A 15,377-nucleotide genomic window follows, 5' to 3' on the forward strand; every position below is an offset into this window, starting at 1 on the left:
TGCATATAAGCATGGCTGACGGACGCCATTCGAATCTGCCATCTTTCGCACTCCTTGTTAGCCTAGTCCCTTTCTCGTGGCCATATCAAGACAAGCCACCACGTGTTTCGTTCAACCCTTCGTACCAGAACCGTCGCTGGCAGTTATCCAAACCAACCAAAGCAGACGAAAACATGGCCGCACGCGGGAAGTACTTCATCCAGGACGAGCTGAAGACCCCGGCCGCACATCATGAATCATTCGCAAAACTATGGGAGACGAAGTGGAAGAAGCCCGTCAGTCGAACCCCCCGGTCCCACGGTTGTCGCCCCCCTCGACTAACGCAGCGCGTGCCACACCCAGGCCGAAATGGGCGTCTACCCGTTCATGTTCGGCACCGCAAAGGACTTTGAGCCCATAGTCGAAGAGATGACCCGGGTAAGCAAGCACCAACACGGAGCCCCCTGCCCCGGATCCCGCCGTCCGGTACCCTGGGATTGGGCTAGCTAACGACCGGGGCGCTTCCTCCAGCTGGACATGCGTGAGCCCTACAACTGGGACGACTATGCCGCCGTCTTCAGGCCGCAGGCTGAGAAGCTGACGCGCATCGCCGAGGAGGCCGAGGCCGCGGGCGAGCGCGAGAAGGCGTGCGAGTACTACCTGCGCTCGTCGGCCGTGTGGCGCATCTCGCGCTTCCCGGCGCCGCGGTCGGAGAAGCAGCGGTACGCGTGGGAGCAAGGCAAGAAGGTGTGCCTGAAGGGCCTGCAGCTGCGCGAGCACCCGGTGCAGGAGGTGCTGGTCCCGCACCGGCACGCCGTCGCGGGCGAGGGCAGCCACATCCCCGTGTACCACATGCTGCCCGCCGGCGCGTCCAAGGAGAAGCCCGCGCCCGTCGTCGTCATCATCACCGGCCTGGACGGCTACCGCACCGAGCTGGCCGTGTGGATGGAGGGCTGGCGCCAGCAGGGCGTCGGCACCGTCGTCGTCGAGATCCCGGGGACCGCCGACTCGCCCGTCCTCAAGGAGGACCCAGAGGGCCCGGACCGGCAGTGGTCCAGCTTGCTCGACTGGCTCGACGAGCAGGAGGCCGTTGACCACGACCGGGTCGCCGTCTGGGCCTTCTCCACCGGCGGCTTCTACGCCATCAGGCTGGCCTACACTCATCCTCACCGCGTGGCGGGCATCGTTTCGCTGGGCGGCGGCTGTCATCACATGTTCGACAAGGAGTGGCTGGACGAAGTGAACCATCTCGAATACCCTTTTGAGTAAGTTTGTCTCCACCAAAGAGAAGATCGAAGGAAGGAAAAAGAAGTACGTGAGCTAACGACCACCAGCGAGGCCAACTCGTTGGCCTACAAGTTTGGCTACGGTGATGATGTGGAAAAGTTCAAGCAAGAAGCTCACAAGTACTCGCTTTTGAACGATGGAACGTTGGACAAGCCCGACTGTACTCGCCTGTTGCTGGTCAACGTAAGATGGGCCTGCTGAGCTCCGTTGCAAATTTTGTCGGCTGACACCTGGACAGGGCACGCACGATGAGATCTTCCCGATAGACGACTACTACGTCGCTCTCCAGCATGGTCCTCCCAAGGAAGCCAGGTGCGTATTCCGAGGTGCAGCTCACACAGCCATGTGCTGATACTACCCGTGACAGATTCGTTCCCGGCATAAAGCACATGGGCGAGCCAGAGTCGTTCTTCATCATCATGAACTGGATTTACAGACTGTTCGGCATCCAGGGCAACGCCGGGCAGCAACTGTCGACGATGCCGTTCAAGCCGAAGTACTGATTGGCGGGAGACGCGACGGCCGGAAGCGGGGTAGCTGGTGATGATGTGAGCTGGCGGCAAAGGAATTTGACAGTGACACGGATGTTGAGAGAATCGTATTATTAGCCTCTTGCTTTCCATCAAGAATCCCTGCACTGCCGAGATTGGTTGGGCCAGAAACGCGCAGGGGAGCGTGGCCGGAGATGAGCCGCCAGAAGTCGGTTATCGTGCTTGCTGGAGGCGCCTTTTGTGTTGCAGAATCGACTAGGCAGGCCGAGGCTGCAGTGACGAGCGCAGCTGACGACAGAGCATTGAGGCGAGCCGGCCTAGTGACAGCCCGGCGCTGGCGGTGAGTGAGAAGCTCCACCGCCGGCCTCGAATGCACGGCAGGCCTGGCGCCCGTTTGGGCTGGGCTGGTACATAGGTAGACTGGTGGACTGGTGGACTGGTGATCTCCCTGGGCGGCAGCCGCCTCGAGCCCCGTCGGCTTTTCGCCTCGTGCCTCCGCACATCTGTGGTGCCGACGGGCCACCAAGGATGATGATCCTGTGATCCCCAGCCTCGCAACCCATCCGGCAGGCGCCGTCTTGCAGCCTCAGGAACAGCATCATGTGAAATCCGTGCGCACCAGCCGAGCATGTGCAGACTGGCGGTCAGTCGCATGTCTCCCGGGGCTGCGAGTGCGGCGTGGAACGGTTCGCGGCGCTGGATTGACGTGCGACTGCGGTGGGTCCGTGGCGAACATCACAACATCCCCTTTGGGCAGAGTCAAAACAAGCCGTTCCGACCTCGTCATCCGGTCATCGATCGTCGAGAAGAAAAAAAAAGGCTCCTGTCGTATGTATAGTGTGATGCGGAGCGGGCTGCGGCACGCAACGTCGGGCTCTTCTCGACCAATGCCCCGTGTCTGATGGCTGCTATCTTCGACTCGACACCTTTCTGGGATGCGCTGCCCGTCCGCGGCGCAGGCCGAGCTGCCGTTGCGCCTCAGTCCGGCATAGCGCCATGCGCGAGCCGCATCCGGATCCTGGCATCGTCGCAGCTCACCTGCGGGGAAGGGCGCGTTGTTGTTTGCCGTGAAAGTGCATCGCTACCTGGGTATTTGTGCCGCCGCCATGGTGCGACGCTGGGATCCCAGCCACCACGCGGCCGGCGGCCGGCGGCCGGTCTTCAGCGTTCGGCCTTCAGCGTTCGGCCTTCAGCGTTCGGCCTTCAGCGTTCGGCGTTCGGGCGCGGCAAGGCGCCTTGGCCCTCCAGAAGTCCCGCCGGGCACAGCTGTGTTGGTTCGGACGCGCGAGCCTGGAGGAGGCCCTGAGGTCGAGCCAGCGCGCTGCCACGACAAAGATTATCGCCGCCAATTGTCCGGTAGGGCTACTGGCGCCGAAGATCGCTTGCCACAGCAACTACTACTACGTAGGACGCTAGAAGGCAGGCGACTTGATTTGTCGGTGCGTGGCAAGAACCCAAAGACAGCGGGGTCCCTGGAGTCCCATTGTTCCTGCCCATTCGACTGCTGCTTGCCGCCCTGACGCAGGCACGCGGCCCGTGGTTGGCTGCAGCCTGTTGATCATGCTGCCCTACAGGCCTCCCGAACCTACCCGCCACCTCCAACTTGTGGCTGGCCCTGCGCCACCGCGTAACCCTCAGCGTAGCTGTTCATGTGGTCTGCTGCACTGCGTTGCCAACCGCAACGAGCCCTTAGTGCGTACTGTGTAGTAGGCCTCGGCGGCGCTCCGTATGACTTCCAGACTGTGCCGAAGAGCGCTCGCAACGACCGATCGTTGGAGAGGATGATGATGCATCGGTGCGTGAACCGTTGGAACAGATAGGTAGCCATGCGGCGTACTGTGTATTGCGTGTAGTCTGCGCCGACTTGGGAGCATCCCCACGTCTGCCAACGCATTGCCAACCGCCTGCTCAGCCCCGCTTGTTTACCACTGCTGTGCCGGCCAGGGCGACGAGGCCGCCTCTCTCCCGGGCCGTCGCACAGCAGCGGGATTGGCTGCGCCTATCTGACGAACGTGGCACCGAGCATGCAGGGCCGCCGAGAGCCTACGTGCCGCAATGGGTTCCCTGCTCGTGATTCCGCCGCCAACGCAGCCCAACGTCCTCAAGGGGCGTCCCGCCTCGACGTCTGATGCCAAACTCCCAAGAATGGTGGGACCATCAGACGCGCGCCGTAGCGGGCACGGGCCGAGCCAATTGGGCCATGCAGACATCGCAATGCAAAAACTGCATTGTGAAGGAGGGGATAATGCCCTTGTCAGCCGGCTTGCGCATGGCAAGAATGCAAGTGCTCGCAGCACGGGCGGGGTCCTGGCCCTAGCACATGGTCTATTGTGCAAGCTGAGCTGCATGGGCTGGATGCTGCGCGTGCGGCGGCGGCGGCGACCTCGGCCTGGGCTGGAGACTGCGAGCCGCCCGACGGCTATGGCGCCCTCAGGTGCCGGCGGACGGCAGCCTATTGCGTGCGATATGCATCGCGTCGTAAATTGCGGGTGCGCAACGCATGCCCCGGCGTGCGGTAGAGGGGCATCCCGGCCGGCGATGAATGATGACGAAGGGGGGGAGTGGGCAATGCGCTGGGGAAGCCGGAGGCAGATCTGCCCAAAGAGGAAGGGCGCGATGGTAAACAAACAAAGCACGAAGCCGGCCGGTGGCAAGGGCGAGCGCACAAGGCTGCGTGGGCAGTTGGCGCCGGCGCTCGCCCGCAGCTCCTGCGCAATCGCTCGACGCAGGCTGCACCTCAGGAGTCGCCGTGTCGCATCGCCAGACGCACTTCCCGCACGGTGCGTCGCTGTTCACGGCCACGGCGGAGAGCAACGCGCCCTGTGCACTAGCGGATCACGGATCACGAGGAGTCAGGGGGTGGGTGGCTGTCGGTCAGGGATCCGGAAGCGAGGACGCTTGCCAGCAAACGACGCGATCCAAAGACGCGCGCTGGGCCCGCCGCACTCCCGCCTCTCTCTCACCCTAGCGATCGAGCGCTTGACGGCCACCACCACCACCACCGCTGCGCGCGCGCACCCAGCTCTGGCGCACCCGCCCGGACGACCGCTCCACCTCGCCCTGCCCGCATTCTTTGTCCGAGGCCCCTCCATCGCCCCCGACGCGCCCGCTGCTCGCCGCGGTCGCACGCTGTGACGCGCCTATTGTTTACTCGGTCGCACCGCATTCCACGCGCTCCGCACGTCACCATCCTCGAGTCGCCGCCAAAAACACGCCTCGCCCCCAGCTGAGGACCCCCTCCCCGCCTGATTGACACGCTTCCGCCCGCGTACCCCGGCCCGCGCACGTTGAGCGTTGGATGGCGCTGAGACGGGCGGTGTAGCCAGGTTCGAGTGAAGGGGAAGGAATTCGACTACTGCGCATCCAGGATCGACTCTGTTGAACGTAAACACCACCTACATTCCTATCCGCAGATCCGCAAGCGCGCGGCACTCGCCTTAACTGCCTGCCATCGCGATTGCACCGCCGCCTCCTGGACACACTCATATGCGACATCCATCGCAGCCGCCGCCCGCCACCGAATTTGCGACTTCACGCCAGGAATCGCGCTCCCCAGCGCTTTGTTAGGAGTTCGACGCCTTCGTCGCGCCGCCGAGTTGTCGTCATCGCGAAGACACGCGACGCGTATCAGTGGTACCGTCGCGACCGACCGTAGTTCTTCCGCAAGCATGGACTTCGCCTACTCCCCACACCGCGAGGTCGGCGGAACGTTGCACCTCCACTCACCAACCCACCCGCACTCATACCGCGTCGACGGCTTCCCGTCCATCAAACAAATCAGGCGTTCTCTCTCGCGCTCTCCATCCAAGGCTTCTCGTTTCACCCTGCACAGCAACAACAACTCGCCGTCCGGTTCTCCTCAGTCTCCGCTGTCGCCCTTGGCTCTGTCGAGAGCCCTTAGCCCAAGGAAGGATCAACATGTCCCGGAACTCTTCCCGTTCTCGCCTTTGCAGGAGACTCCCGCTGCAACGAAGAAGAACAAGTCCGCTCTCCGCCGTCTCGGGCCCCTTCGCACTTCGCCCCGCAAGCGACCGACCCCGCGCCGGGTCCTTAGCGACACCTTGAACCAAGCCAACAAGTCGCCCACATCGAGGCGCCGCAGCACTGCAGAGGAGGACAACATGGACGAGGACACAGAGGATCTCAGGTCAGACACGGAATCGAAGGCATCAAATGCTCGCCTCGAATTCCAGGATGACCCAATCAAGTTCGAGTTTGCCAAGCCCAAGGCTGAGGCCAGTGACTCTGTCGCCAGATGTCTCCAGCCTGCAAAGTCGAGTCCACTGAAGCGAAGCGACGGCATCATGAACCTCGATCAGGCCAGCCTCAGCCTCGGCAGTCCTGTGGCCAAGAGAAGGAGCCTGCATGGTGGATCGTTTGACGATCTCGATAGCTTCTTCGAGAACGCTCCATTCCCGTACCAAACTGAGGAGCGGGGAAGCAACGACCAAGATAGGGAAACGACGAATCCCTCATTCACACCGCCGTCCTCCTCCCCGCTTGGACCAAGGCGCGCCTCCCCCATCCGGAAGCAGTCCCTCAGAAAGTCAACACTCAGCCGGTACAACACCAGCAGCGCGCGTTTGCGCCTCTTTGAGGGACACGAATTTCTATCTGCCAGTCCAGCTGCTCCCAAGTCTAAGCCTCGCATCTCTCTTGATAGCGGCGTCGCCATGAGCCCATCGCCGGCCGACTCGCCTTTCCGCAAGAGCACCAAATTCGGAGCATCCCACGCTTTCCATGTTCAAAAGCGGTCGGTTTCGGGTCCAGCGATGGCCCACCAGCCTCATCCTTTGTCAAACGCCCTTACACCGTCATCTTCATGCTCCAGCTTAAGCGACGATGACGACTCTCCCTCTCACATGCCGCCGCCGGCCCCGGCCCCTCAGCGCCAGACAATCACTGAAACCTCGAGGCCTCCGATCAGCTTCTCTCGATCGCTCCCTATAGGTGCCGCCCGCCCGGCTGGCGGAGAACACGCGCCGTCTGATTCTCCATTTGCCACTCCAGACCATTTCAGAATGGCGAAGCCGCTACCATCTGCTTTCATGTCGACTGGTCTTATTTCCAAGAAGAACCGCAACGTGGAGGCGCCCGCAACTGGAGGGGTCGAGAGCTACACCATGCCTGACACACCGTCAAAGAGGGTGTCTTTCCCGCCTTTGACGAATTCTACGCCTTTCCAGCGCAGCACTTTCGGCAAATCGACCATGTCTCGGCCGGAGTTTGGTACCCCGTCCACACCTTTCAGTTCACATGCGGTGAAGGCAACGCCGATCTCGTTCGGTAAGGGTGTCAGCATCTTCGGTTCCCGAGGCCAGAAGCCCGACCTTGATCGCAGGAGTAGCTTCGTAAGCATTGATGGCGACGATAACCTACGATCGCCTTCTGGTGCTGGAGACAGCCAGTTCAGCAACGACGAATTTCCTCCCACACCTACCAAGCAGCATAGTGCTAGGAACTCCAAGGAGAACAGCTTGAGGAGCAACCTGTTTGGTCGACGAGCTTCTCTGGGTCCTGACACTTTTGTTCCACCCACTCCCGAAGACCTCCCTTCTCCGAAATTCTCCAAGAGTAAGTCTTTCCCGCGTGGGTCTACGGAGGTCGGTACGGGAACCAAGAAGGGCCTCTTCGAGCGCTCTCCAAACCCGTTTCGAAACTCTCAAGACATCGATCCGTGTTCTCCTTTCGGCAGACGGATGTCAACCCCATCCTGTCCGTCACCGCTCCTGAACCGTTCTCTCAAATCTCTTTCTACTCCATCGGCAGCGGATGGCGCTGAGCAAATGACTTCTCCAGTTGCTCCGACTCCTACACTTAACCGGTCAAAGTCACCTCACACTCCGCAGGGGAGCTACACCCCGCCCGATGCTAGCCGGCTTTCCATCTCGGCCCAGGCTAATCGCAGGGGATCGATTCCATTCCACGCCAGCATTGGTAGCGGACTAGCCTTTCCCCCGGCTACTCCGACTACATCTCGGGACCAGGTCTTCCTCTTTGGAAACACCCAGCCTGTGGCGCCCATCACTGGCCTGACCAAGAACGACGTTGACACCAGCCTGACTTCTCGCTTCCAGAATGTCAAGCTCCTTCCCGGAGATGGCGAGTTTTCTCAGGTTTTCCTTGTTGACCAGTCTGCGCATGACTCGATGACCCAGTCGCCGTCGTCACATTCGCTTACCAAGCGATGGGTAGTCAAGAAGGCCAAGAAGCCCTTCACTGGCCCGAAAGACAGGGAACGAAAGATGCTGGAAGTGGACATTCTCAAGTTCCTGCGTGGTAACGAGCACATTATTGAGTTTACGAACTGCTGGGAGGCAAACCACCATCTCTACATTCAGACGGAGTATTGCGAAAACGGAAATCTCAAGACCTTCCTGAGCGAGACTGGCGACAAGGCCCGACTGGATGATTTCAGGATCTGGAAGATCCTGCTGGAACTCTCGTCGGTGAGTTATTAAGTAGTAGTCAATCTACTATGAGGACGGGCTATACTGATTTGAATCTTAGGGCGTAAAACACATCCACGACTCCGGCTTCATTCACCTCGATCTCAAGCCAGCGAACGTCTTTATCGACTGGGAAGGCGTTCTCAAGATTGGGGACTTTGGCCTCGCAAGCTCTTGGCCGGCGCCGCGCGGCATCGACGGCGAGGGCGATCGTGAGTACATGGGACCTGAAATCCTCCGCGGTCAGTTTGACAAGCCTGCCGATGTCTTTGCGCTGGGCATGATCATGGTCGAGATCGCGGGTAACATCATCCTACCCGACAACGGTGCTTCCTGGCAGCGTCTCAGGAACGGCGACTTGAGCGATCTTCCCAGCCTCACTTTCAGCTCTGATACCACGCTTGAGCGTGATGAGTCTGGTGATCCCATCCTTGATGAAGAGGCCGTCATGGTCCCCTCCCATGGGGCGCTCTTCTGCGCTGATCATGACGACGAGACGTCTCAGGCACTTCGCAAACTCTCGCCTCGGAGGTATCTCACAGACACGCTCGTTGAGCCTCCCCAGTTCATGGTAGATCCCGATGACGACGGCGCCTTGGACAGGATCGTTCAGTGGATGATCTCTCCCGACCCCGATGCGCGCCCAGTCATCGATCAGATCTACCACCTTGACGGTGTCCAATGGGTTTACAGGCGCAGGCGCGCCGGTGCTACCATCTATGAAGGCAACTGGGGACCTGCGGACTATGTCCTTAACCCCGAGCAGGACGTCGACATGATGGACTTGAACTGAGCCATCGAACATTTCTAGGACCACTGGTGCCTGGATACTACCTATGCTCGGGGGACTGCACTTGGAAAGGCGTTTCTGAGGCATATAAAAACATGTGGTGTTTAAGGTGCACGGGTGATAGGCGTTTGATTTCTCGACTTTTGGCTTAGGCGGCATGGGCTTTTCGGACGGGGCGATATCTGGCTGCTTGCTCCTGCTTTGCTTTTCTGCTCTTCCGCTTCGATATCCCAACGTTTTCTGCGACCTGCTGTTTGGACTTAGCGCTTACGACGCCGCGCTCATCGGCCGATACCTCGACGACAACACTGTATACCATTCTTTGCGGATCACCTCTACGACTTTTACGACACACGGATGATCCAAACGATTCGATTCGTCACGGCGGACAAACGCATTCGATCACACTACCACTTTCTTCTTTTACACATTGTATTACCAAACGTTGTCATGGCCGGCCAAGCATCGAGTTCGGGGTCGACGGTCTGCAGCGACGTCGTCCCTTGCGCATTCTCTGCCTCACACCAGGAAAAGAAGCTGGCAGTCTTTTCGCTACTTATAGCCAGGCGCCAAATGGGCGCGCCCTTGTAATTGTACACCAACCTCAGGAAATACCCTCAAATCACATGCCCAGCCGCTACACAGCCTCGATCCCAAACGGTGGGATCGACCGTGCGCGAGGGGGAAGACGTAGTGATCTGACTGGTGGAGGGTTCTTTTGTTTTTTCCTTTGTGCCTTTCACGACTGAACGATACCTGGGCTGGGTAGATAGCACTACAGTATGCTGTGCAGAAGTTTCTGGGAGACATTTGGCCGGGCTGCGGGATGGAAGGCACCGGCAAGAGTAGCTAGCGAAATGAAAAGAAGATAATCCCAATAATTCCAAGCGCGCGAAACGGTGACAGGATGGGTTTCAAGATGGGCGGTGCCGTGACCTATGACGGGGCCGATATCGACTGTGTCTTCCTTACGGCTTCCTGCCTTGGCTTCTTTCGAATGTGCAGTCGACGAGCTTGCCCTTGAGCGATCCCACCTTTGTGGCTATCGCCTATGTCTGAATCCCGATGCCGTCTTTTTCGAGTTCGGGGACGAAAACAACAGGCCCAAGTCCTGTTGTGGTAAAGGGAAGTGTTGTGTAGCTGTTCTCCGTGATGCCCAAGTAGCCCGGGGTATACATTCGTTGTTGCCTCAAACGGTGAACCTGGGCCTTATCTGCACGCTGTAGGTTATTGGGCCGACGCTGGCTTCGTATCACGCAAGGAGGGGGGCGTCTTGTTTTTGTTGATTGCTTTGCTCACTCCAACATGCTGACTACTTTAATAATACCATATCCGAGGTGGCACAGGACTTCAAGTACACGCAGTCACGTTCATGCTTGATCATGCTCCTCCCCATCCACACGGCTTCTCTACCTAGGTTGGATGGGATGCGACTGCAAGCAGGCATGTGCCCGGGGCGAGCGTTACCATTAACGCAGAGGGTGCGCAAGAGGGCGAAGCTGTCGAGCCAACCATCTGACGACAACGGCCCAGCGCATCAACGACAACGTGCTAGGCACCGCCACAAGACTTCAACGTCGCTGCAGTCAACCGCACTTCAAACGCAGATCAGCATGCCCGGTCGACAATCCACTGCCTCCCCCCCATCTTTGATGTCTCGAATCTCAAACAATCCACCTAGAGAATGGGGTACACTATGCGCTGGACTATGCGGTGCAGAGGGTTCTGGGAGACATTTGGCCGAGAGTGGCTAGCAAAACTAAAAAAAAAAAAAAAAAAGACCACTCCAAGCGCGCGAGGCGGTGACGGCATGGGTTCCAAGGTGGGCGGTGCTGAGCGGTGCGGTCAGCGGGCGGGCGGCGGCGCTGGTGAGCTGGCGGCGCGGTCGCACCGTCTCACATGTCTCGGCGGCCAGTGCGACCAGATGAAGGCATGCACGGGCCTGGGGCGACGATCGGGCGCGCTGTGCCGGGGCGGTCGAGCAAGGCAGCGATGGGCGTCGCAGCTGGCGGCGAGGCGGCGAGGCGGCAGCGGGCCTTGGGCTGGGAAGCTGGCAGTTGGCGTAACGTCGTCGCGGGTAGGGCGAAGCAGCAGCCAGTCCTGCCAGTCCTGCCGGCGTCATCGCCCGCCCAGCCAGGCCAGCACCTGACCGACGACGGCCGCGACGCTTGGCCGTATCGCGCGCCTGCCTGCGCCTGCTCATGCTGCGCGGGCTGCGCGGGCTGCGAGCCTGCGCGGGCTGCGCGGGCTGCGAGCCTGCGCGGGCTGCGTGGCCTCTGCATTCTCCGCGAACCGCCTCTTGCCGCGTGCCCTCGGGTGGACTCTGCTCTGCGACGGCCCTCCAGCTCGCTAGCGCAGCAATCAATGACAGCGAACCTGCCCGTTGCTCCACCGCACCTCAACCGCTCCCGCCCCGACGCCCAGCGCCTTGCAATGACCCCTCGCCAAAGCCAACATGACCGACCCCCCCGACGAAGGCTTTCGTTCCGTCTCTGGCCTTCCCGAGACCGCAGACCCGGCGCCGGCAGCTGAAGACAGCCCGTCGCCTGCTGCTGCTGCTGCGAACACGCCCGGTGCAACCGCCGCCACAACAAACCCAATCACCAACGCCCACACCTCGCTGCGCTCCTCCAGTGGCGCCCGCCCGCGGTCCACGGCTCCGCGCTCGCAGACCACCTCGCCCCTGTCCTCGCGCGACCCCTCGCCCACGCGCTCGTCGCAGCACCCCCGCCAGACGCCCGCCATGGCTGGCCCAGCCCGCCGCGTCCAGCGGTCGAGGAAGAACAGCAACCAGGACGCCAGTCCGAACCGCCCTGCCGCCCTCACCAGCCAGCCCACCACCGCTCCCTCTGCCGCTGCCATCCAGCGTGCCCTTGCGTCTGCCAACACGCCCCAGCTCCAGCCCGCTCCGGCAGACTCGACCCGTGGCCCGAGACCGCATAAGTCCAACACCCCCAGCGACACCAACCCCCACTGGCCCGTCTCGCCGCGCATCAAGTCACCTCCCCCCTCTGCCAACCGCTCTCGCCGCAATTCACTCCGCTCCCAGCAACAGCAGCAGCAGCAACAGCAGCAGCAGCAGCAACAGCAACAGCAACAGCAACAGCCGCCGCCGCCGCCTCAGCTCTCCCGGCCCCCAAGGCCAGACCCGCCCCAATCGACCCAGTCCGCCCCGAATATCATCGTTGAGCGCACCGCAACGCCGCCCGGTCCTTCAGGAAAGCAGAAGAATGACCCGCTGCCTAGCGATTCGGAAGACCAAGACAGCAGCAATATGGCCCGGAAAGGTTCCGTGAGGGCCGTGAGTGGCGCTCCTCCAGCGCTGGAGACCGTACAGGAGGCTAGCCTCCCGACATCACCCGGATTCGACGTTTTCCAAGCACGCAGGTATGTTGGTGAAATCTCCTGCGGTCGCGTAGCGGGCAGAGGGAGTCGAAGGCGCTTTATTTTAGCAAGGCCAGTTGGCGAACCATGGGCTGTCACAACTGTCACATAAGCGTCCCAGACGTTTCATGTGGATGAAGGCTTGAACCCAAGTGTATGCGTCATACTGTTAGAATGTTGACGTCGACGAACCTTATATTGCACTAAGCTGCCCACCGAAACCTACTAGAGGCTTGGACCCAGCTATGCAGAGGCTGACTATTTCTCTCAGTAACAACCCCGCCAAATCGTCCAGTGACGATACCGTTGTCGCTAACTCAACAGAATCGGCGAAAGAAAACTCGAAGGCTCGGGAAAGTGGAAGCGAAAGCGGGGGTAACAACAAATCCGAAGAACGCGGCCGACGAACAGAACAGAAGAGACTCAGCAGCGCCAGACCCTCTGCAACGTCGAGGAATTCCTTCACCGGACTCGTTCCTGGAAAGTCTAGGTCCGTTACGGAACCGTCGAAGAACATGACTGTCGAGACCGAAACTGTCCGCTCAGTTCCTCAAGGGGTGATGGGCCAGCCACAAGTTGGCCCTACACCAGGACGGGGAGAGCCCAGCAGCAGCCTCCGTCTAAAGCCAAGTAACGAGACTATTCGCCCGAGGAGGGAGAAGAGGAGGACAGTACGGAAAGCGCCGTCAATCACTTCCGGCACGGGTAGGTATCCACCACAGCTAGTCCGCAATCCATTCAGCCACCACCATGTTCCCGTCACCGATCTCGTCAGCCCTGTCGTCAGACCAGATCTACAGGTCCGATCGAACACCATCACAGCCCTCACCTCGCCAGATTCCAACGTCCAGTCTTTCCGCACCCCGGGTTACCCAAGCCCTGGCGACTTTTCACAGTTCACCCAACCCCCTTCGCCGGCTGTCAGCAAGCAAATCAACTCGAAATATACTAACGGCTCTCCACGTAAAGCGTCTTCCAAAGCAGATATATTCGAAGCGAAGGTAGCCAGTGCCGTTGATGAAGCGAACTCATCCGATTCCGACGAGACGTTTGTTTACGAGTCAAACCCGCCCGACACGCAACCCCGAGCGAGCCGACACCACTCTCGTACGCCGAGTGCAACTTCGATGGCGAGTATGGTGGACCACCCTCGCCTGGGTGGCGGCCTTCGCTCGATCAACAACGTCCTCGAGGGGCATCGCAGTGTTGCAGGCAAGAGAAGTATGAAGTTTGCTAACAACCCCTACGGCAATCCAAGCCTCGATGAAGATCTGACCGAGCGCTTTGACGGTTCGATTCGAGGCAATCATTCCCGGCCGAGTGGAAGCCATAGCAACTATCACCATCATATAGGCCGGTACGGGCGTAATGCCGCTGTTAATTCTCTGTTCGAGGACGGGCCGGCGCCTCCGGGCTCCAAAGCGAGGAGTGTGTCCGGTTACGGTTCTCGGCATGGATCTGCCCCCAGCAGCCCGAAGTTTCCCCATTACAGCTCTCGCACAAGCAATCCTTCGAGCAGGAAGATGGGAGAATTGTCGGCATACGATATGGACGGCGAAGGGGCAGACGACGAAAGAACGCCACTTATGGGAACCGCGCGGAGCCGAAGAGCTCCGGCACGGGGGCCACGGCCGACGAGCGCAAGTCTGCAGTACCACGATCACTACGAGCGGCGCAGACGGGGTTGTCTTCGAAGATTTGCAGGCTGTTTTGTGCTGACCATCATGGTTCTCCTGCTTGCCTTTGGGGCGGTAGGCTTCCTGTTCGCCACGACAAAGCCGCTGTACCAGGTCGAGGTTGTTGAGATACAGAATGTTCTTGCCAGCGAGCAGGAGATCATGTTGGACCTGCTAGTCGAAGCCATCAACCCGAATATCGTCGCCGTTTCCATTGGAGAGATGGACGTCAACATTTTCGCCAAGAGCAAGCACGTCGGCTCCGAAGCATTCTGGCGGGATCAGCCGCAGAGTGAGGTTCTTGGCCCCGTCATTGAGAGACGCTCTCGCGAGCTAGGACGACGACGCCCCCGGCCTTCGTCGCATGACGACGCCGAGCCGTTGGTCCATTCCTGGGACGACGACCCGCACGATCCGGTTGAAGATCCCGAGGGCGATTCGCAGACGATGCTCCTGGGGCGCATATTCCACTTTGACTCGCCACTCAACTTCGATGGCGACCCTCTCAAGCGCCGCCCTCACTACTCAATCGGCGAGCTCCGTCTGCAGAAGCCAGGGAACAAAACCGAGGCTGGTGGCACAGAACGATGGGAGCGCGTCATTCAGTATCCGTTCGAGCTGATCGTGCGCGGTATTCTGAGATACCAGCTGCCGCTCAGCAGCAGCACCCACACCGCGCCGATCGGAAAAAGTGTTCTTGTGAATCCGGAGAAAGGCATCAACGCGGAAGGCGCCATGTGGATAGAGCAAATCGGGAGAAGTCTTGCCCGCGACGCTGGCGAGGAAGACGAGTAGATGGCTGTCGTCCCCCCTCGCCAGCGATCGCCTGGGCCAAATTCCTTTCCGTACCGAGCGTTTGTTTTCAGCGGGTCTTTTTCCTACATGGTTCAGGCGCGCACGCATGCAAGCGTCCTGACGAGCATTTCCTTGTTCTTCGTCATTTGACGCGCATACCCAAGCCCTCCTTGAGCGAAAGTATCTCCTTCTAGGCCATGGACGCAATAGATTCCCTTTCTATCACCTCTATTCTTCCGGAGGCGTCGGCGAGCACGCACCCTCCCTGCTGCGTGAGCGCCGCGGCCTCGGAGATTTTGTTTTACATTCTACTGTACGCTATATGAAGTCATGCTCGATAGGACCTCCTGAACAACACAGGGACAGACATTAAAAAAGCAAGGTAGACAATGAAAGGGTCAAGTCCCGAGCGTGTCATGTTCAATTTGTCTTCTCCCGGCACACGTCATTGCGCCGGTCTTGAAGCTGTGCAGGAGTCGCTGGATCAGGAGGCCTGTCTGCTCTTCTTCTTCTACTCTCGCTGTAG

The 15,377-nt window shown here is 60.0% G+C and overlaps 3 protein-coding genes across 3 annotated transcripts; all 3 read left to right on the forward strand.

Annotated features, from left to right (window-relative positions):
• Positions 1–173: 173 nt before the first annotated feature.
• On the forward strand, positions 174–1,769 carry BKCO1_8000198 (alpha beta-hydrolase; the record flags this gene model as incomplete). Its single annotated transcript, XM_020279300.1, has 6 exons — positions 174–275; positions 343–417; positions 511–1,244; positions 1,314–1,449; positions 1,505–1,578; positions 1,634–1,769. 6 exons carry the CDS (start codon positions 174–176, stop codon positions 1,767–1,769), a joined length of 1,257 nt encoding a protein of 418 aa, XP_020133276.1.
• Positions 1,770–5,425: 3,656 nt separating this feature from the next.
• BKCO1_8000199 (protein kinase) lies at positions 5,426–8,999 on the forward strand (the record flags this gene model as incomplete). The annotated part of the gene is made up of 2 exons (XM_020279301.1): positions 5,426–8,206; positions 8,268–8,999. The coding sequence occupies 2 exons, from the start codon at positions 5,426–5,428 to the stop codon at positions 8,997–8,999; spliced, it is 3,513 nt and encodes a 1,170-aa protein (XP_020133275.1).
• Positions 9,000–11,451: 2,452 nt separating this feature from the next.
• BKCO1_8000200 (phospholipid metabolism enzyme) lies at positions 11,452–14,851 on the forward strand (the record flags this gene model as incomplete). The annotated part of the gene is made up of 2 exons (XM_020279304.1): positions 11,452–12,383; positions 12,652–14,851. 2 exons carry the CDS (start codon positions 11,452–11,454, stop codon positions 14,849–14,851), a joined length of 3,132 nt encoding a protein of 1,043 aa, XP_020133333.1.
• Positions 14,852–15,377: the final 526 nt, after the last annotated feature.

This window comes from Diplodia corticola (assembly GCF_001883845.1).
Source record: "Diplodia corticola strain CBS 112549 chromosome Unknown scaffold8, whole genome shotgun sequence".
NCBI lineage: Eukaryota > Fungi > Ascomycota > Dothideomycetes > Botryosphaeriales > Botryosphaeriaceae > Diplodia > Diplodia corticola.